General features: G+C 42.2%; 1 protein-coding gene across 2 annotated transcripts in view; it reads left to right on the plus strand.

Moving 5' to 3' along the window:
• USP13 (ubiquitin specific peptidase 13) overlaps window positions 1-21304 on the plus strand; it is a 130571-nt gene that overhangs the window by 101027 nt on the left and 8240 nt on the right. For both annotated transcript variants that reach the window (XM_043873797.1, XM_043873798.1), the window contains one exon: window positions 653-806. In XM_043873797.1, the coding sequence (XP_043729732.1) occupies window positions 653-806 (154 nt within the window). The remainder of the gene's footprint in view (window positions 1-652; window positions 807-21304) is intronic.

Genomic DNA, 21304 nt, shown 5'->3' on the forward strand with positions numbered 1-21304 from the left:
TTTAATTGGACATTTTGCCTACATCTAAACAAATTGTTTAACTCATCAAGTAATGTCACAAAGGGGACTGACGGAAATGCCTTTATGGTCCATTGATTTGAATTACATGGAGTTCAATTTAAAACAATGTAACTTAGCTAACCAGTGTTGTCTTCATTAATTAAGGCATCAGTCTTGTCTCTGCTGCAGTTCAACCACTCTGCCAACATTTAGGAGAAAAGGCTCTGACCTGGTACCCATGCTAGCTTCCCTGTACAAAATACAGTTGGTGGAGAAGGTAGCATTGCAGTTAGTGTGGCTTTGGAAAGAGCCGCACTGAGACACATGCCATTCTCTTTGGCTTTCAGCCTCTCATCATTATCAGCATCAGCCCACAGAAATGCTGAACTAGGACTGATATGGCTTTGGAATGCTGACCTGCTGCTCTGAACTGTTTTTCCAGCGAATCCAATTATAGACTTCAGTTGAGAGACTTGCGGAATGTCCATGGAAAGTGCATTTCATAGACAGGGTCAGAGCCTCTTACTCAGAGCCACTTAGGACTAATGAATTCAGGCGTTCTGCCCTGTCTGCTTGACATCCTGGTTCAAACGGTCAGGATATAATGAGGCCCCGGGGCCGCATACATTGTAAAAATGTTTTGTTTCATCAGAATAGTAATCTGGAAAGAGCACTGGATTGGATCTTTAGCCACCCTGAGTTTGAGGAGGACAGTGACTTTGTGATCGAGATGGAGAATAACGCCAATGCGAACATCGTTTCTGAGGCCAAACCCGAAGGACCTAGAGTCAAGGATGGATCTGGAAGTAAGTTCTTGCCTCAGGGCTTGCTCGAGGGGTCATGGTACATTCTCTTCATGCCCTTCCCTCCCCCTCCTGAATGTTGACACCTTTAAAGTGAAAGTGAAGTCACTCAGTCGTGTCTGACTCTTTGTGACCCCATGGACTGTAGCCTACCAGGCTCCTGCATCTATGGGATTTTCCAGGCAAGAGTATTGGAGTGGGTTGCCATTTCCTTCTCCAGGGGATCTTCCTGACCCAGGGATTGAACCTGGGTATCCCACATTGTAGGCAGATGCTTTTACCATCTGAGCCACTACGGAAGTCTGACATCATTCAAACCTTAGCACAGATCCCAGCTTCTCATAAATGGTGCACTTGGCCACTTCTCATGGGCCAGGGTGACCTGGGGGGGTCTTGGCAGACTCAGCCATGTTGCCTGGTGTGTGCGCCTCACTTTAGCGCCAGCTCTGACTTGGTCTGTGCTTTGGGGTGAAATTCCATTGTGGGCCGTGAACATTTTTGTCCCAAAGAGAGCCGTTATTTTTGGGGTAACATTTTTGAAGAGCTGAAAAGCGCTCCTATACCCTTGAGCCCATCGTTGCTCAGCCCTCCTCCTGATCAGTTTCTGCAGGGCTGGCAGGTCAGGAAGAGCTGCGATAGGTGCACGCGGCGCCTCCCATCAGCACACACTCACATATGTCACCCTGTGCTGAGCGTGACTCTAAGCACCTTACCTAGACACGCATTTACTCACCACACCCATTTTACAGGTAAGAAAACCGAGGCATAGAACGACTAGGTAACCTTGCCCAAGATCACATTGTTCTTCGGAGGTAGAGCCCAGATTCAAAGTCAGAATCCATGTTCCTGCCTACCGTGGTACCCTGTCTCTCGGGCTCTCCTTCCCCACGGATCGGAGCCCGGCAGCCACCACCCGCTGCCGCCAGGTCCCAGCCAGCTCGCCTCTCTGTTGTTCCTCTGCACTCCCCAGACCTACAGCTCACGGGCCTGGTATGGTTGCCACAGCGCTCAGTGGTCCTCGACCCTCTTCTCCTCACCCCTAGGCCTTCATTCAGGCTAACCCTTGGATGCGAATTGCCCCTTCTTTCCCATCACGGCTTGCCAAACTCCTCATCGTCATTCAGAACTTGGCCACAGGTTCCATTTCCCTGGCCCGCTTCCCCAGGTTCTCATCGTAATCAGTCCCTCCTTACCTCCCATGCTGGTGACAATTACACCAACGTGAACAGTCCTTCATCATGTCACGTTTAGTCTTCACAGTACCCCTGTGAGGTAGGCGCCGGCATTATGTCCATGCTGCAGATGAGGAAACTGAGGCAGAGAGGGCAAAGTAATTCGCCAAGCTCGCTGTGCTGATGAGAAGTAGAACCAGAATTCTCCCCAGGCAGCCTGCCTGCAGAGCCTGTGCCCGTAGCTCCTGTAACGGGGTGTTTGATTTTCTTATTAGAGGTATCAGGTTCATCTTGAGATAAAATTAGTTGTGTAAATACCTGTGTCTCCCAGCTGCCAGGGAGCTGGTGGAGGACAGAGGCCATTTTACTTTTTTTTTTTTTTTTTGCCATTTTACTTTTATAGAGCTTGTGGTGGCCGGTACATAGAAAGTACCAATGAAATAATAGTTGGATCTAGTTAAGTTTACCCTAGCAGCGTTTGTTCCCATAATTGTATGACATGTAGCTTCATGGTCTTACCAGACCTAACATGTATGCATTGATATGGTGCTAGAGACAGAGGGGGAGGGGAATTTCCTTCTTCTTTTATGTAAAATAGGTATTTCTTCACTGAAACTGTGTTAATCTGACTAGATAAGAAAAGGACGAGCTGTAGTTCTCCCAACTTCCAACCTGTCTAAAGGGGCTTGTGTTACTTTTTGGAAATCACTGGCTGGCCTAAAATATTAAAAGCTGTTACGGACAAGTTACTCAATAATTCACGAGCAGGATTTATTATGTGTTCCGTGTCCATTGGTTCACCCCTTCCTTGATTTTCTGTAATGGACTTTTCTTTAGGATGGTGAGTTCTTGCAGAAGGAATAAACCACAAGATGGGGCCCTTGTAATGCTGCCAAGGTATTTGGCTGCAGAGGGAGGGAGAGTCTGATCATTAGGGTTTCCTGTCTTCTGATGGAGCTTGGATGGACCAACCCCTCTCTCAGAGATGGTCGTTAATGATACAGAACAGCCACATCCTCTCCTCGGGCTTACTGAACTCAGAGTGACCTGCATGTATTCCTGGTTTTTGAGTTGCATCCTTGAATAGGATTTCATGAAGTTTTTAAACACCCTTGAATTTAAAGTCTCTCTGGGCCAAACTCTGTGGCTCTTACTCCTCATCACTTCCAAATTTAGCAATTATGGTTGAGTGTGGGTAAGGAGACAGTGATGCGCTACGAAAAAGCCCACGTAGGATATGCAGAATCTAAGGGCAGTAGGAGGAGAAAAATTTAGTTATAAAAAATGCATAAACCACCCTAACTCATCAAATGCATTCTGTGTCAGATTTTGCAGAAGAACAGATGTTTTTCAAGTAGCCTTTCCAAGCACTGTGTCTGGCCCATGGGAGGTGATGAGCAAATGAATGACTGAATGAAGAAGTGAATGCCATGTGGTGGTGGTCACAGGGGTTTTCTGCCTCCATTGAGTGCCGTCTGGAGGAACTAGCAGTGTACTGTTGCATTCTGTTGCCTAAACCACAGGAAAGGGGAAAAACAACATCTTTTTCTTCGCTCCATTAGTATCGGAACGCATGTTGGTCACTCTTCTGGTTTTCCTTTCCCAAAAATTAACATTTATGTAATTTTTTCTTCCAATGAAAAGGATGTATAATAACTTCAGCAACTTGAGAAAATGCAGATCTATGAAAAGAGGAAAATGATAATTACAGTCCTACTAACCAGTCATAACCCAGTCACTGTTAAATGTTTTGTGTATATTCTTTAGATCTTTCTTGGCAAATATATAAAAATGAATATAAAAATGTATATTTATAGAAATATAGCATTCTATTCTATACATGAGATCTTTAAAATATTGAAGGATAGTTAATTTACAATATATTAGTTTCAGGTGTACAACATAGTGATTTGGTATTTTTATAGCTGATACTCCATTTATACTTATTACAAAATAATGACTATATTTCCCTGTGCTGTACATTATAACCACTATTCATGCTGTATTATAGCCTGCTCATTCCCTAGCTGTGGGTGTACTTTATGTAAATCCAGGTCATTGAACATATATTAATATTCAGTTGTACCATAATATATATACCTAATGCTAGGCCAGCTAGCTATTATTTAAATAAAAGACAATTTCAGAAAGAGTTTTAAATAACAGGGTTATTTGCACATTCAGAAGGTGTTGGCATGGATTTTTAAATAATACATTATTCTTAAAGGGTGAATTCCATTTACAGAAGTATAACAAATGCTTCTTTCAGTCTCTATCCAGGTAACAAACATTTGTTCAACATTTAAGTTTCTTTCATTTCCTCCCTCCTCCACTCCACTCCCTTCTTTTTTTCTGTTAAAAATAATGCTGTAATGAATATTCTTGAGCTCTCCCTTCTTCTTTTTTTTTAAAGTTATTTTTAAAAAATTATTTATTTCTTTGACTGCACCGGGTATTAGTTGCAGCACATTGACTCTTTAGTACTAGCATGCAAACTCTTAATTGTGGCAGTTTCCTGACCAGCGATTGAACCCGGGCCACCTGATTTGGAAGCTCGACGTCTTAGCCATTAGACCACCAGGGAAGGCCCTCCTTTCTTATTTCTTTAGGGTGAGTTTCAGGAAGTGAAGTTTTGGAGTCAAATGTGTGTTTTGAGCTTTGAATACAGATGATTGCTTCACTTCCCTCAAACACAGCCATGAGCACCTTTTCCCATCCGTCCCAGCAGTGCTGTCAGCCAAGCACTCTTCCTATTTTTCGTGTCTTTATTGCCTAGTTGTTTTTCTTCTTGTGTTAATTGCTTCCTCACTTCCTTTGCCCATTGCCCATTTTTATTGACGTGTTTAGATTTTTTTTAATTGATTTGTTTGACAGTTTCAAGTATTGTAAATTATACCTCATAGCCTTGTAATATTGAGTTTTTCTGGCAGAAACATGTTTTCCTTTGCTTCATCTCCCCTTTCTTCTGCCCCTGAAGCTATATGGTTTCCCATATAGCTGTATGTGTTTCTGGTTTAGTTACTTCTCAGAATTTGTCTGTGTTGTTGTTCAGTTGCATCTGACTTTGTGACCCTATGGACTCCAGCATGCCAGGCTTCCCAGTCCCTCACCATCTCCCAAAGCTTGCTCAAACTTATGTCCATTGAGTTGGTGGTGCCATCCAATCATCTTATCTTCTGTCGCCCTTCTCCTTCTGCCATCAGTCTTTCCCAGCATCAGTCTTTTCCAATGAGCTGGCTCTTTACATCAGGTGGCCAAAGTATTGGAGCTTAAGCTTCAGTATTAGTCCTTCCAGTGAATATTCAGGGTTGATTTCCTTTAGGATTGACTGGTTTGATCTCCTTGCTGTCCAAGGGACTTTCAAGAGTCTTCTCCAACACCACAGTTCAAAAGCATCAATTCTTTGGTGCTCAGCTTTCCTTATGGTCCAACTCTCACATCCATACATGACTACTGAAAAAACCATATCCTTGACTAGATGGACCTTTGTTGGCAAGTGATCTCTCTGCTTTTTAATATGATGTCTAGGTTTGTCATAGCTTTTCTTCCAAGGAGCAAGCGTCTTTTAATATCATGGCTACAGTCACCATCCACAGTGATTTTGGAGCCCAAGAAAATAAAGTCAGTCACTGTTTCCATTTTCTCCCCATCTTTTTGCCATAAAGTGATGGACCAGTTGCCATGATCTTCATTTTTGAATGTTGAGTTTTAAGCCAGCTTTTTCACTCTCCTCTTTGCCTTTCATCAAGAGGCTCTTTAGTTCATCTTTTCTTTCTGCCATAAGGGTGGTGTCATCTGCATATCTGAGATGATATGCAGAAATCAAGATTCCTCCCAGCAATTTTGATTCCAGCTTGAGATTTATCCAGCCCAGGGTTTTGCATAATGTACTCTGCATATAAGTTAAAAAAGCAGGGTGACAATATACAACCTTGATGTACTCCTTTCCCAATTCTGAACCAGTTCGTTGTTCCATGTCTGGTTCCATAACTGTTGCTTCTTGACCTGCATACAGGTTTCTCAGGAGGCAGGTCAGGTGCTCTGGTATTCCCATCTCTTTAAGAATTTTCCAGTTTGTTGGGATCCACAGAGTCAAAGGCTTTAATGTAGTACATGAAGCAGAAATAGATGTTTTTCTGAAATTCACTTGCTTTTTTTATGGTCCAACAATGTTGGCAATTTGATCTCTGGTACCTCTGCCTTTTCTAAATCCAGCTTCTACATATGGAAGTTCTTGGTTCACGTACTGTTGAGCTTAACTTGAAGGATTTTGAGCATTACCTTGCTCGCATGTGAAATGAGTGCAGTTGTGTGGTAGTTTGAACATTCTTTGGCATTGCCCTTCTTTGGGATTGGAATGAGAAGTGACCTTTCCCAGTCCTGTGGCCACTGCTGAGTCTTCCAAATTTGCTGGCATATTGAGTGCAGCACTTTCATAGCATCATCTTTTAGTACTTCAAATAGCTCAACTGGAATTCCATTGCCTCCACTAGCTTTGTAATGCTAGCTAGCTAGCTAGCTAGCTAGCTAGCTTTGTAATGCTCCCTAAGTCTCACTTGACTTCACACTTCAGGATGTCTGGCTCTATATGAGTGATCACACCATCATGGTTATTCAGGTCATTAAGACCTTTTTTGTATAGTTCTTCTGTGTATTCTTGTCATCTCTTCTTAATATCTTCTGCTTCTGTTAGGTCCATACTGTATCTACCCTTTATTGTGCCCATCTTTGCATGAAATGCTCCCTTGGTATCTCCAGTTTTCTTGAAAAGATCTGTAATCTTTTCCATTTTGTTGTTTTCCTCTGTTTCTTTGCATTGTTCACTGAGGGAAGCTTTTTATCTCTCCTTGCTATTCTTTGAAACTCTGCATTCAGATGGGTGTATCTTTCCTTTTCTCCTTTGCCTTTTGCTTCTCTTCTTTTCTCAGCTATTTGTAAGGCCTCCTCAGACAACCATTTTGCCTTTCTGCGTTTCTTTTTCTTGGGGATGGTTTTAATCACCACCTCCTATACCAATGTTACGGACCTCCATCCATAGTTCTTCAGGCACTCTATCAGATATCATCCCTTGACTCTATTTGTCACTTCCAGTGTGTAATTGTAAAGGGTTTGATTTAGGTCATACCTGAATGGCCTATTGTTTTCCCTACTTTCTTCAATTTAAGTCTGAATTTTGCAATAAGGAGTTAATGATCTGAGCCACAGTCAGCTCCTGGTCTTGTTTTTGTTGACTGTATAGAGCTTCTCCATCTTCCTGCAAAGAATATAATCAATCTGATTTTGATATTGACCATCTGATGATGTCCGTGTGTAGAGTTGTCTCTTGTGTTGTTGGAAGAGGGTGTTTGCTGATGACCCTTGCGTTCTCTTGACAAAACTCAGTTAGCCTTTGCCCTGCTTCATTTTGTACTCCAAGGCCAAACTTGCCTGTTACTCCAGGTATCTCTTGACTTCCTACTTTCATTCCAATCCCCTATGATGAAAAGGACAACTTTTTTTGGTGTTAGTTCTAGAAGGTCTTCTAGGTCTTCATAGAACTGTTCACTTTTAGCTTCTTTGGCATTAGTTGTTGGGGCATAGACTTGGATTACTGTGATATTGAATGGTTTGCCTTGGAAATGAACAGAGATCATTTTGTCATTTTTGAGGTTGCACCCAAGTACTGCATTTCAGACTCTTCTGTTGACTATGAGGGCTACTGCATTTCTTCTAAAGGATTCTTGCCCACAGCAGTAGATATAACGGTCATCTGAATTAAATTTGCCTATTTCCATTCATTTTAGTTCACTGTTTCCTAAAATGTTGATGTTCACTCTTGCCATCTTCTGTTTGACCACTTCCAGTTTACCTTGATTGATGGATCTAACATTGCAGGTTCCTATGCAATATTGTTCTTTACAGAATCAGAGTTTACTTTCACCATGAGATACATTCACAGCTGGGCATTGTTTCTGCTTTGGTTCATCCTCTTCATTCCTTCTGGAGCTATTTCTCTGCTCTTATCCAGCAGCATATTGGACATCTGCCGACCTGGGGGGGTTCATCTTTTCATACTGTTCATGGGACACTCAAGCCAAGAATGCTGAAGTGGTTTGCCATTCCCTTCACCAGTGGACCATGTTTTGTCAGAACTCTCCACCATGACCCATCTGTCTTGGGTGGTTTCCTTCATCACATGGCTCATAGTTTCATTAACATACACAAAACTGTGATCAATTTGGTTAGCTTTCTGTGATTGTGGTTTTGTCTCTGTCTGCCCTCTGATGGATGAGGATAAGAAGGTTGTGCAAGCTTCCTGAAAAAGGAGGGACTGGCTATAGGGGAAACTGGGTCTTGCTTTGATGGAAAGGCCATGGTTAGTAAATCTTCATTCCAATTTTCTGTTGATATATTTTCTAAACTGTTTCTCTTGAATTTTGAAAAGTTCCTGATCTTGCAATTGGCCTTTCTGCAGGGATTTGATTAGAATTACATTGAATTCACAGGTACCACTCTGAAAAATATGTATTCTGTATAGGTGAGTTGTTTACATTCTCAAGACATTGCTTCTTAACTTCATTTTGGTTGGTGAATTGGCTTGAACATTTGAGTTGGGGGTAATGAGGAAAATTTAAAGGTTTAGGTAATTTCTATTTAGGAGCAAAATGGAGAGCCCAAACAGACAATCAAATAAAACCAACAACCTCAGTTTTCAGGGTTCTTTTGTAAGTAGCAGGATTGCTAAGCCAAACTTGTTTAAACAAAACAGTATGTGTTGTATCATAAAAGCTAGCAGGTCCCAGGAAGACTTGACTTTGGGCATGCCCTTGGGCACCCAGAACTCAAACTCTTTTGTCTGGGTGTATCGTCTGCCTCTCTTTCCTTAGGGTTGGTTCCAGTCTTAGACAGGCACTCCCTCGTGGCCACAGGATGGCTGCCAATGCCTCTTACTATTGAGTATTTCCAGGTTAAAATTTAGCAGAAAGAGTCTTGTCCCAGAGTTCTCTGCAGAGGTTCTGAGAATATGAGGGTCTGTCTCTAGGTGGTGCTAGTGATAAAGAACCTGCCTGCCAATGAAGGAGACACAAGAGATGCGGGTTTGATCCCTGGGGTAGGAAGATCCCCTGGAGGAGGGCATGGCAACCCACTCCAGTATTTTGCCTGGAGAATCCCATGGACAGAGGAACCTTGCAGGTCCGACTCCTTTGTGACCCCATGGACTATAGCCCACCAGGCTCCTCTGTCCATGGGATTTCCCAGGCAAGAATACTGGAGTAGGTTACTATTTCCTTCTCCAGAGGGTCTTCCCAATCCAGGGATCAAACTCATGTCTCCTGCATTGGCAGGCGAATTCTTTACTGCTGAGTCATCAGGGAAGACCTGAGAGTAGGTTACTCTTACTTTAAGGAGTAGCGTAGCTACTGGGATGTCGCTACAGCCTGTCAACTCTGAAAATAATGACATGGAAGGTGTTTGAACTGGAAAAACAGTGACTGGGATTAAAGAAGCACTTGCATCAAATTCTTCCTTTAGGGAATATGTTAATGGAAAATGTCTGTTGTCGATCACCAGCCCAGGTGGGATGCATGAGACAAGTGCTTGGGCCTGGTGCACTGGGAAGACCCAGAGGAATCAGGTGGAGAGGGAGGTGGGAGGGGGGATCGGGATGGGGAATACATGTAACTCCATGGCTGATTCATGTCAATGTATGACAAAACCCACTGAAATGTTGTGAAGTAATTAGCCTCCAACTAAAAAAAAAAAAGTCTGTTTGTCATCGTTTTGAATGAGGAAGCAATGTCGTTGCATGATGTTATCTAATTTGATTAAAAGGGTTCGTGCTTTTAACACTTGGTGAAATAGTAGCTGTGCTTTACTGAATGTCTACTAAATGCCAGGCATTCCCTTTCCTGCTTTTTCCTGGCTCCTCACAGTGAGAAAGTGGTAGCTGATAAGATACCTACTTGCTTGTGGTAGGACCACCCTGTAATTCAGGTCTGGCTGATTTTGAAGGCTGCATTTTGTCTTTTGCCCTCTCTTGAGTCATCCTCAAGTTTTCTAAATCGGAACACAAGCAGGAGCCTATTTTTCAGAAGACTATTTATGGTCATCTCCTACCTACCTTAATAAGAGCTGTACTTAACTTTCTGTTGAGTTTTAAAAATTCTTAAGAAGTGGGAAATCAAGTCATCAGTCTGACCTATCTGGGCTCCTGCCATTGCAAAATCATTTCTGTTTCTGTGTTGCACTTAATGAGTGCTTAGTTTTTTTTTTTTTTTCCTTTTTTTTTAAGAACTCACTGATTGCCAATGTAATTAAAATGTGATTAGGCTGTGATTACTCAGAACCTGCTCCGGCTCCTTCAGCCACATTGCTCTAATGGTGCAGACATCTTCTGCTGCAGCTGAGAATTTTCCAGCAAGGAGAGCAGAGAGACATTTCATTTACATAATGGTGGTGCTCCCAACATTCAGAACTCCCCGGGGAATGCAGTCAGAATAGGAGCTGTGTAGCAGAGGCACAGCAGCCGGGGAAGCTAAGCCCCAGTGGTCTCCTCGAAAGCCGCACACACTTAATACGTCTGGATTCTCTTTCTCATTCTGTCAGCACCTGTGCTTTTCAGTGGTACTATGGACGTTAGGAGGAAGCCACTCTGGAGTAAACTAATTTACACTGAAGTATAGATGGCCAGGAACTATTGAGCTCGGAGGAAAGTCTTTGCGACTTGTTGTTTTAGGCAGTATGCCAATGAGAAGTCCAGGTGGATTGGTAATTTTGAGCTGGCTGGAGTTGGGGAGGCAATTTGTAGACCTTTTAAGATTCTGTCCATGTTATCAGTTACCTTAAGCTGTTATTGATTTACTCAAATCCTCCTTTCTGTCTTTTTGGGAATTGAATAGTTTTCTAAAAGCTCCAAATCCATCCCTTGCCCCCCACCACAAACCGTGGGTCTTTTCTCAGAGCAGGAATGAGGGAAAGCAAGCAGATGAAGGCAGGGAGATTGCAGATGTAGGATGTTTGAGAGTCAAATGCTGGTAATTTGGGAATGACATTTTCCCTTCTGTTGTTAGGGATGGGTAATGAATCACATTATTCAAGTTAGGACGATTCAGTTGGAACAGTCACTGGTTTCTCATGCAAAGGCTGCAGAGCACCCGGGGTCTTGGTGTTTGCTCCCAGGAGTTTTGGTGTTTCTGTATTCTGGGGAGTTGTCTGTGGGCCGTCAGTCATGTCCGACTCTTTGTGACCCCGTGGACTGTAGCCCACCAGGCTTCTCTGTCCTTGGGATTTCCCAGGCAAGAATACTGGAGTGGGTTGCCATTTCCTTCTCCAGGGAATCTTCCCAACCCAGGGATTGGACTCACATCTCTTACACTGACAGATAAGTTCTTTATTGTCTGAGCCACCAAGGAAACCCTCTATTCTGAGCACTCTGTAAACTGACTAAATAATGTGTCCTGCCCTCACAATCTCATGCCTTTTTAAGTAGATATACATGCTTAAATAATTTTAAAAATGTAAATTAATTGCACTCCTGAATCTAGCATTGCTTTTGGTCATTATGTGTTATAAAACTATAGTTTTCAAAAAAGTAAAATGACTGTCAGGTACATAAAAACTGAACCTATAGACAGATTTTCTTTGATTTATTAGGGAACCAGTTAGTTGTTATTACTGATTCAAAAGCATCTGAAAGGCTAGAATATTTAAAGATAATTTGATGGCTGAGTTAGATGTATAATTAGTGTCTATGAGGATCATAACTCCTGGAAGTTACAGGTGTTGGCAGAAGAAAAACCTCAGAACCTAAAAGTTGCAAGTTTTATCTGGGGAACCTTACTGAGGACAGTATCATCTGAGGAATTCTCTGAAGAGGTAAAGAAGGAGCCAAGGTATATATTAATAGGAGTATTTGCCGGAAGAAAAACGTATAGTTGAACATCAAAAGTTTACTGCTAATCACAAAGAAAACATATCTCAAGTTAATGATCGTAGTACTTTTCCATGTCGGGGAAGATGCAAGATTCTTAGCTCGTTGAAATCATTCGTTAGATATGAGTCTTAACTGTCTAAGGTCGGTACCCAGAGTACAGAAAGGTTCCTGTTCTTTCTCCATCCTGAATTCCCTGAGGCTGCACTGTGGTCAGGGGCACTGGCTGAAGGCTTGATCTTTGTAGAGCAGGAATGGCAGGCAGCATTCTCCATCTACAGCGCCCCCTCCTGGTCATAGATTTGATCCAGGGTTGGGAGGCATTTCGTGACAAATTTGTCCTGCTGGACTAGGAAATCTCATGCTTAGGTCAGATGGGGATTTTGTTGATAGGCCATTCGACAAGTATTTTTTGAATTAGGCCCTGTTGATAACCTAAAATTCTCTGGATTGTCTGTCGTACTAGTTTACGATTTGGAAATTCTTTCCCTTATTGCCTCTTCCTATGTCTTGTTGTTCAGTCACTCAGTCGTGTCCGACTCTTTGTGACCCCATGCACTACCTCTCACCAGGCTTCCTGTCCTTCACTATCTCCTGGAGTTTGTTCAGACTCATGCCCATTGAGTTGGTGATGCCATCCAACCATCTTGTTCTGTGTTGCCCCCTTCTCCTCCTGCCCTCAATCTTTCCACCATCAGGGTCTTTTCATCAGGTGGCCAAAGTATTGGAGCTTCAACATCAGCCTTTGCAATGAATACTCGGGACTGATTTCCTTTAAGATTGACTGGTTTGATCTCCTTGTTGTTCACGGTACTCTCAAGAGTCTTGTCCAGCACCACAAATTGAAAGCATCAATTCTTTGGTACTCAGCCTTCTTTATGGTCTAACTCTTACATCCGTACATGACTACTGGAAAACCATAGCTTTGACTATACAGACCTTTGTTGGCAAAGTGATGTCTCTGCTTTTTAATACGCTGTCTAGGTTTGTCATGGCTTTTCTTCCAAGCAGCAAGTGTCTTTTAATGTGGCTGCAGGGCTTCCCTGGGGGCTCAGCAGTAAATAATCTGCCTGCAATGCAGGAGTTCCAGGAGACACAGGTTCAGTCCCTGGGTTGGGAAGATCCCCTGGAAGAGGACATGGCAACCCACTCCAGTATTCTTGCCTGGAGAATCCCATGGACAGAGGAGCCTGGTGGGCTACAGCCCACAGGGTCGCAGAGAGTCAGATGAACTGAAGTGACTTAGCACACATGCAGTCACTGTCCACAGTGATTTTGGAACCCGAGAAAATACAGTCTGTCACTGTTTTCCATTTTTTTCCCCACCTTTTTGCCATGAAGTGATGGATCAGATGCCATGATCTTAGTTTTTGGATGTTGAGTTTTAAGCTAACCTTTTCACTCACTTCTTTCACTTTCATCAAGAGGCTTTTTAGTTCATCTTTGCTTTCTTCCGTAAGGGTGGTATCATCTGAATATCTGAGGTTATTGATATTTCTCCTTGCAGTCTTGATTCCAGCTTCATCCAACCTGGCATTTTGCATGATGTACTCTGCATATCAGTTATATAGGCAGGGTAACAATATATAGCTTTGACATACTCCTTTCCCAGTTTGGAACCAGTCTGTTGTTCCATGTCCAGTTCTAACTGTTGCTTCTTGACCTGCATACAGGTTTCTCAGGAGGCAGGTAAGGTGGTCTGGTATCCCAACTCTTTAAGAATTCCATACCGTCAAAGGCTTTAGCGTAGTCAATGAAGCAAAAGTATATGTTTTTCTGGAATTCCCTAGTTTTTTCTATGATCCAACAGATGTTGGCATTTTGATCTCTGGTTCCTCTGCCTTTTCTAGGTCTAGTTTGTACATCTGGAAGTTCTTAGTTCACGTACTGTTGAAGCCTAACTTCAAAGATTTTGAGGATTACCTTGCTAACATGTCAAATGAGCACAATTGTGTAGTAGTTTGAATGTTCTTTGGCATTACTCTTCTTTGGGATTGGAATGAAATCTGACCTTTTCCAGTCCTGTGGCCACTGCTGCATTTTCCAAATTTGCTGGCATATTGAGTGTGGCATTTTAACAGCATCATCTTTTAGGATTTGAAATAGTTCAACTGGAATTCCATCATCTCCACTAGCTTTGTTTATAGTGATGCTTCCTAAGGCCTACTTATCTTCACACTCCAGGATGTCTGGCTCTAGGTGAGTGACCACACCATTGTGGTTATCTGGGTCACTAAGACCTTTTTTTATACAGTTCTTCTGTGTATTCTTGCCAGCTCTTCTCAATGTCTTCTGCTTAACAGACATTTGGTTCATACCATTTCTGTCCTTTATTGTGCCCTTCTTTGCATGAAATGTTCCCTTGCTATGTCTAATTTTCTTGAAGAGATTGCTAGTCTTTCCCATTCTATTGTTTTCCCTTATTTCTTTGCATTGATCACTGAGGAAGGCTTTCTGCATTTCTTCTTCTTGGGGGTGATTTTGGTCATTGCCTCCTGTACAATGTTATAAACCTCTGTCCATAGTTCTTCAGGCACTTTGTCTATCAGATCTAATCCCACGAATCTATTTGTGCCATGTCTAGAGCTGTACTATTATGTTATTCTATATAGAGTTATATATGTAATCAGTTGCCTCAAGTCGTTTCAGTTCAGTTCAGTCGCTCAGTCATGTCCGACTCTTTGCGACCCCATGAATTGCAGCATGCCATGCCTCCCTGTCCATCACAAACTCCTGTAGTTTACTCAAACTCATGTCCATCGAGTGGGTGATGCCATCCAGCCATCTCATCCTCTGTCGTCCCCTTCTCCTCCTGCCCCCAACCCCTCCCAGCATCAGGGTCTTTTCTAGTGAGTCACCTCTTTGCATGAGGTGGCCAAAGTATTGGAGTTTCAGCTTCAGCATCAGTCCTTCCAATGAACACCCAGGACTGATCTCCTTTAGGATGGACTGGTTGGATCTCCTTTCAGTCCAAGGGACTCTCAGGAGTCTTCTCCAACACCACAGTTCAAAAGCATCAATTTTTCCGTGCTCAGCTTTCTTCACAGTCCAACACTCACATCCATACGTGACCACTGGAAAAACCATAGCCTTGACTAGATGGACCTTTGTTGGCAAAGTAATATCTCTGCTTTTTAATATGCTGTCTAGGTTGGTCATCACTTTCCTTCCAAGGAGTAAGCATCTCTTAATTTCATGGCTGCACTCACCATCTGCAGTGATTTTGGAGCCCAGAAAAATAAAGTCTGACACTGTTTCCACTGTTTCCCCATCTATTTCCCATGAAGTGATGGGACTGGATGCCATGATCTTAGTTTTCTGAATGTTGAGCTTTAAGCCAACTTTTTCACTCTCCTCTTTCACTTTCATCAAGAGGCTTTTCAGTTCCTCTTCACTTTCTGCCATAAGGGTGATGTCATCTGCATATCTGAGGTTATTGATATTTCTCCCGGAAATCTTGATTCCAGCTTAACCACCATTAATTTTGTCAGAGGCCTGTCCTACACATCAGATAATATAAGAGACAACAGTCTTGTGAAATAGAATATCAGTAATTTTGTTGTCCAGTCACTAAGTTGTGTTTGACTCTTTGCGACCTCATGGAGTGTAGCACGCCAGTATCCCCTGGGGCTTGTTCAGATTCATGTCCATTGAGTTGGTGATGCTGTCTAACCATCTCATCCTCTCTCACCCTCTTCTTTTGCCTTCAGTCTTTCCCAGCATCAGGGTCTCTTCCATTGAGTTGGTTCTTTGCATCAGGTGGCCAAAGTATTGGAGCTTCAGCATCAGTCTTTCCAGTGAATATTCAGAGTTGATAGCCTGTAGGATTGACTGGTTTGATCTCCGTGCTGTCGCAGGGACTCTCAAGAGTCTTCTCCAGCACCACAGTTTGAAAGCTTCAATTCTTTGGTGCTCAGCCTTCTTTATGGTCCAGCTCTCACATCCATACATGACTCTTGGAAAAATCATCAGTAACATATCAGTAATATAGCTGGTGACATTAGTAAGGTCATAGTACAGTAGACAGAAATACAAAACAGTTTGAAACAACAAGGAGAGAACAAATGAAAATGATGATTAGTATAACTAGTGGCAGTCTGGATAACAATAAGCCATCAAGTCCAGGGTGGAGCCAGGTGGAGAAGCCAGATTCCAGAGGGAGCAGGTAGAGAGGAAAAGATACATGTTTCATCTTCATTTTAGAAGTTATGCTTTATCAGCATGTTGTAGGTCTCAGTTGTAGGTCTCTATTAGCATAAGAGGAAAGTTTTTCTGGAAAACAAAAATTAAAAGCCACGAATGCTTTGGACAAAAAGTCATAAAAGTGTAAGTTGTATTTATCAGTTCACTTGGTCCCATGTAATTAACTCCTGTTGATCTAGATGAAACCATCAGATTCTCCATTAGTTTTGTAATTTCTTACCCAGTTCAGGATATTATCTGAAAGTCATCAGCAACTTATAATGATCAAAAAGTCCTTTTTATGGATCTTCTTGAAGTACTTCATTTTGTAAAAGTATCAGAGTAAAACAATGACAGAAGACTCAAAATGGCATGGCTAAAGATATCACTACAATGCAGTTGACAAGAAACTTGGTTATTTCTGGGACATGTGACATTTTAAGATAATAACTAGAATTAGACTAGTAGCATTATACTAGCACACACCAGATTTTTAGGAATTCCATATAATTTTGGAATATCTATATTAATGAACTTACCCACATAATATAACCTAAGGTTTATCACCACTTATTTGACAATGTCTTCCTATGTAATTTAACATATCAATTGAACCTAATTACTTTGGGTTGTTTCAGGGGCCCTTGGAATCATCTCAAAGTTAGCTAGAAGTCAAAAGAACTTTGTCAAAGATATCAAAAGGTTTTAAAACACTTGGTCAGATAGGATGATAGGTTAGTGTGAAACAATACTTATTCACTGAACCAAAGTGACAATAAAAGATTTGAAAGGCAAATACAGAAAGTTACAACAGATTACTTACTTAAAAGGTAAGGAAACTTTACAATCTGCTATCAAAAGCAGATCAGTGTCCCAAGAATACTTTGGAGGGGGCATCTGCAGTGGCTGATGGCTTAATCCTTACAGAACTGGAATCGCATCGGCACAGGCAGACCTTATTTTAATGTGATTCGCTTTTATGTGTTCGACAGACATTGTGGTTTTTATAAAGTGAAGGCTTGTGGCTGTGGCGCATCAAGCAAGTCTGTTGAAGCCATTTTTCCAACACCATTTGCTCACTTAGTATTTCTGTGTCACATTTTGGTAATTCTCACAATATTTCAGACCCCCTGGGTCGGGAATATCCCCTGGAGAAGGGAAGGGCTATGCACTCCAGTATTCTGGCCAGGAGAATTCCATAGACAGAGGAGTCTGGCAGGCTACAGTCCATGGAGTCGCAAAGAATCATTCACAACTGAGTGACTTTCACTTTCACCAGCAAAAAGAGTACAACTTGCTGAAGGCTCAGATGATGGTTAGCATTTTTTAATCCATAAAGTATTTTTAAATTAGGATATGCACATTTCTTTTTTAGACATATGCTATTGCATACTGAATAGGCTACAGTATAGTGCAAAACATAGTTTTTATTTATATGCACTGGGAAACCAAAAAAATTCATGTGACTTGCTTTATTTTGATAATTGCTTTATTGTGGTGGCCTGGAACCAAACCCACAATCTCTCTGAGGCATGCTTGTATATATTCCACCAGAGAGAACTTTTTGGTATCTTTGTCAGACAAAAATCTACAAGTTAACAAGTAACTTCACTAAATGTGGAATCTTTAGTCAGTAGTAAGTGGTGAGAGGAAGTAAGTTCATTACCCTAGACTAGGGGTCTGCACGCTTTTTCTCTGAAGGTCCAGATAGTAAATGTTTTAGGCCTCACAGGCCATATATTTGTCATCTGGTATTTTTGTCCCCCCACTTTTTTTCTTTCTCCCTGGCAGCACAGAAACAGTCTGTGGGCTGGATTCGGCCTATGTGGCATCATAGTATGCTAGTCCCTACCCCAGACAATCCTTGGGTGGCCATTTCTCCATATGGTACTGTCAGGGGAGTGTGTGATTTCCTCAGTGCTGTCTCATTGCAACAGAAATTTGAAGCAATGGACAGACTAGTGTTATGGCTCCATGTAATTTCCTCATATGGACCAGCATTACAGCTCTGTATTACAGCTCAGTTTTATTTAGAAAGTAAAGGAAAATACATCCTCAAGGCGTGAGGGCTGGCCAACCCAAAAGACAGGAAGAGAAGAGAAGCCCCCCCACCCAATTTTGATTCCTCTTTTTATCTGTTTTTTTTCCTCCCCTCCTGGGGCCTGCCCTATGTAACTTGGGCTAGCCAAGAGGGCTGTTTGTTTTATCTGAGGTTGTCACTCCGATCATCCTCAGGCCTTCCTTTGTTCTATTTTCACAGGCTTTTCCCTTCTTTGTCTTTTAGCCACTGCCATTCTAGACTCCTTTTTCCTATTCTAACTACCTAACAATACAAAAGAGCATTCTGCCTACCTCTTCTGCTTTCCAAGTTTGCAGTTAATTTTCCTGACAGTGCTTTCTTTTTCAAAGAGTAAAATCAAGTACAATCACTTATTACTTTTGGTGGGGGTGGTAGAATTTAGATATTAAAAATTCTTCTTATTAGAAAGCCTGTGGACATGTTCCTAAATTCAGAAAAGGACAGGTTTGTTGGAAGAGGAAAGTGGGGATGAAGGATGCTAGTTTCAGACACTAATTCTGACTCGTTAGAGGGACTCCACTGGCCAGATGTTGAACATGGTAGTTTAGGTAGTTTTGTCCAGTTCTTCTAGATAGTGTAAAAGTGTCCCTGTTGAAAGTCAACAACAACAAAAAATGTTTTATGTATTTATTTGGCTGCACTGGGTCTTAGTTGCAGCATGCAGAATCTAGTTCCCTGACCAGGAATTGAACTGGGCCTGCTGCATTGGGAGCACGGGGTCTTAGCCACTGGACCACCAGGGAAGTCTTGAAAGTCAGCATTTTTAAAATGATTTACCTTGCTTTAAAATGCCTTTTCTAGCTACATAAAAGGGGGTCTCTATATTTTCTGAGAGTGTGATGATGCTGTTTTTTGGAGGGAGATCTCTGGCAACTGGGAGAAGAATCAGCAGTGGCTTCACTGTCTGGTTTATTCACCTTGATGTTCTGTTTGGAAACAGATATAAATTGAGATTTCTTACATGTTGAATTTTTTCAAATTTATTGAGACTCTCTCTTTTGCTATTGGTTCCTAGCAGGAGGCCTTGAATAATGCATGGAGTGGTTGCTTCTATTGATAAACACAGTTAATTTTAATTATAGGACTAAGGTTTATGCTAATCTTTTTTCTTTGTTTTTATGATTTTGAGTATACATATGAATTAATGGCTTTTAACTAAAGAGGGGAAAATGTCTTTTGGGGGCTTAAAGACATGTTTGGCTGTATTGGAGTGTATGGATTTTTTTCTCTATGTCTGTCTGTTTTGTTAACACGCTGGGTTGTTGGTATCTGAGCAACATTTCACTGAAATGACCCTGGTTTACTGGGAAGTGCTCATTAAATATTTGGTTCAATTATTTTAAGGTGTTTTGGGGCTTCCCTGGTGGCTCAGATGGTAAACCATCCACCTGCAATGTGGGAGACCTGGGTTCAGTCCCTGGGTTGGGAAGATCCCCTGGAGAAGGGAAAGGCTACCCACTTCAGTATTCTGCCCTGGAGAATTCCATGGACAGAGAAGACTTACAGGCTATAGTCCATGGGGTCACAAAGGGTTGGATACAACTGGACTGAGCAACTCTCACACTTTGGGGGGGGGTCAGTTCCTTGTGAGGGACGGTCACTTCCTTGTGAAGGATCATGTTCTTTCTTTATTTCATGAAGATTCTAAGAGGGCAGGCACCTAGTGGGAGACCAGCCCAAAGTCTCTCAAATTGAAGATTTAGAATTTGATATACAATTATTCCAAAAGAGCTTTAAAAACCAACCATGGTCAAGGAACATGAAAAAGGTTCAGCTCATACTCACTCCTGTTAACCAGGTGGTGTGGGTTCTTAGTGACAGGGAACCCTGGGGACGGCAGACAAGGTCTCTGCATCACTAAGTGCCAGGCAAAATGATTATCATTCACAACTGTTCTTGTCTGTTTTCTGTTTCATACCTGTGATTTTTTGCTTTTGGGTTTTTTGTTTGTTGGAGGGGAGGAGTTGTCAGTTAATGTGATAGCTAACAACAGAAACTTAGTTGATGATGGGAAAGGCCATCTTCTCTGATTCATTTCTTTTTAAATATCACTAATTTATACCCCAATTTGTACTTTTGTAGGCAGTTTATAAAAATATATACAATATGAAAAGATATAAAAACAAATCAGGACATGGGGTGAAGGAAGACATGCCTACTGCATGCTATGTACTGTTTTCTGTGCCTGGAATATTCCGGTAAACAAAACAGACAAGTGAAATAAATATTTGGTAATTTTATAATAATAATAGAAAAACCCCAACAACAAAACAAACTTATTGTCCTTATGGAGGACATAGCCTGGGATAAAAGGAGATAGTGAACAAATGTACACATAGATAATGTGATACGGTGTTATTTTGAGCTCCATGGCCAACAGTAAAGAAAGGTTGGGATGAGGATGGGGTGGAAGGAGGGGAGGAGTCGCTATTTATAAGTAAGCCTCTCTGAGATGACATTTGATCCGAGCCCTCTATGAAGTGAGGAGTGGATCATGTGGCATCTGAAAGAAGAGTTCCAGGTTGAGGGAACACTAGGTGTGGGGCTTGAAGGCCTCCCTGTCAGTGAGCGGAGTAGCCAGGAGGCTGGGGGACCTGGAGTGGAGTGAGCAGGAGAGTGGGAGGAGGTTGGGGGCCGTCATGGGTCATTGTAAGAGTGAGCTTTGGAGCCGTACTGAGAATGGTCTCTAGGGGGTAAGGGAGGAAGCGGGGAGCCCTGGTAGGAGCGGAGGCTATTGTACTAATTCAGACAGGAGACGCTGGTAACTTGGGTTGGGGGTTTCTAGTAGAGGTGGTAAGTAGTAGTCGGATTCTGTATATATTTTGAAGGAAATGGTGGGAGGAGAGAATGCTTGACAAACTGGCAATGAAAGGGAACTTTCTCAACCTGATAAAGGGCATCTACCCATATCCCTGGTGGCTCAGCTGATAAAGAATCCGCCTGCAGTGAGGGAGACCTGGGTTTGATCCCTGGTTTGGGAAGATCCCCTGGAGAAGGGAAAGGCTACCCACTTCAGTATTCTGCCCTGGAGAATTCCATGGACTATACAGTCCATGGGGTCTCAAAGGGTCGGACACGACTGAGCGACTTTCACTTTCACCTAAATTCCACAGCCCACATCATGCTTCATGGTAAAAGACTAAATGCTTTTCCCCCA

This window comes from Cervus elaphus, chromosome 19, assembly GCF_910594005.1.
Source record: "Cervus elaphus chromosome 19, mCerEla1.1, whole genome shotgun sequence".
In the NCBI taxonomy this organism is placed as follows: Eukaryota; Metazoa; Chordata; class Mammalia; order Artiodactyla; family Cervidae; genus Cervus; species Cervus elaphus.